A 1,458-nucleotide genomic window follows, 5' to 3' on the forward strand; every position below is an offset into this window, starting at 1 on the left:
GGGGCTAAATTGATATTTATTTATTTTAAATACAGAACAAACTGAAACGATGAGAACGTTGAAAATTATAAATTTGAAAAGTTATAAGGTATCGATGAGAGTCTGAGATAAATTAACTGGCACAAGCATATGCTGAGTATTCGCTGATATAAGCATGTAAGAAATGAAGGTAAACCAAATAATATACAGGGCGTTACACCAAAGAGAATAACAAGTCTCAATATTACTTGAGTTCTTGACAATTTGGTTAATTTTCTGAAGGCAAGGATGCATGCACGATTTTTTGTTTACATTTCATTTAATCCGGTAAAGTTGAATGACGCCTTTGTTAACCAAATATGAAAGGAAACATGTCAATCAAACGTGTAATGAATGTAATGAGCTGTAATTGTTTATTGAATCGACCGAAGAGGACGTATGTAGTTCGATATGTAAATTTTATGATCCATTCTCTTATAACGTAAAAAACCAAACTTTCTTGAACTGATAATAAATAATTTATTGGCACAATAAATTAACGACTATGTACACATGAAAGTAGACACGAACATCACAAGCGTTCACTCGGTGGAAAAAAGGGGGTTTCCGGAACGCACGGGGAAGAGGGAAATATGTAACAGCGGCAAGTTGAGCACTATTTAACGGAAACGCATGCTGGAGCGTCCACCACGATCATTCAACTGATCGTCGCTTTCTGCGCTCCTTCACGCCGAACAGCGTGACGAGTTAGCGTCTCCGGGCGAATCCGGCGTTCTTGAAGATCTTCACGATACGATCGCGCGGAATCTTGTCCGCTTCCCGCTCGAACACGGGCATCTCCTTGTCACCGAACCACGACGACTTGGCGAGCGCATCGGCAATGTGCGGGTTCTTGTAGAAGTTGTTGCGGAACTGATCCGGATACTGGGCCTCGTGCAGCGCATTTTCAACCACGGCCGGATGAGCGAGCGACGCCTAGCAGGGCCCGATATAGAGGGTGAAAGAGTGTGGACGTAGGAAAAGATAAGCAACACGTATGCATATATGTGCAGCACGCTGGCCGGCACCGTTGGATGATGTAACAACGGCACCACGGCACCACTTACCTCCCGGGCCACCGGAGCCGGCTGGTGCAGCGCGAGCGGGATCGGCTGGTTCAGGAAGACTTGGGCCGAGGCGCACGCAAGCACGGCCGACAGGGCGATGATGAGGCTGTTCATTTCGAAGGCTGGAAAGACGCTGCTGTCCGTCACGGGAAAGTCACGGGCGGGAGGAGGGCCGTAGAAAGAAAGAAAGAGCGCAAAACAGAACATTAAAACATCGTCGCTACAAAACGCACAACCCCAACCTGTCCACACCCCCACGCCGCAACCCCCCTTAGCCAGGTGGGGTCGAGATTAGTTTCACTTTCATCGAAATTTATTGACCATCTCCCTGGGAGGGAGGGGAGGGGTAGGTGCCGGCATCATGCGTACGGCG

The 1,458-nt window shown here is 47.5% G+C and overlaps 1 protein-coding gene across 1 annotated transcript; it reads right to left on the reverse strand.

The window, feature by feature from the left end:
- Positions 1 to 726: 726 nt before the first annotated feature.
- Positions 727 to 1,199, reverse strand: LOC131259301 (uncharacterized). The gene is made up of 2 exons (XM_058260756.1): positions 1,086 to 1,199; positions 727 to 954 (listed from the first exon to the last, which is right to left on the reverse strand). The coding sequence occupies exons 1-2, from the start codon at positions 1,197 to 1,199 to the stop codon at positions 727 to 729; spliced, it is 342 nt and encodes a 113-aa protein (XP_058116739.1).
- Positions 1,200 to 1,458: the final 259 nt, after the last annotated feature.

This window comes from Anopheles coustani, chromosome 3 (assembly GCF_943734705.1).
Source record: "Anopheles coustani chromosome 3, idAnoCousDA_361_x.2, whole genome shotgun sequence".
NCBI lineage: Eukaryota > Metazoa > Arthropoda > Insecta > Diptera > Culicidae > Anopheles > Anopheles coustani.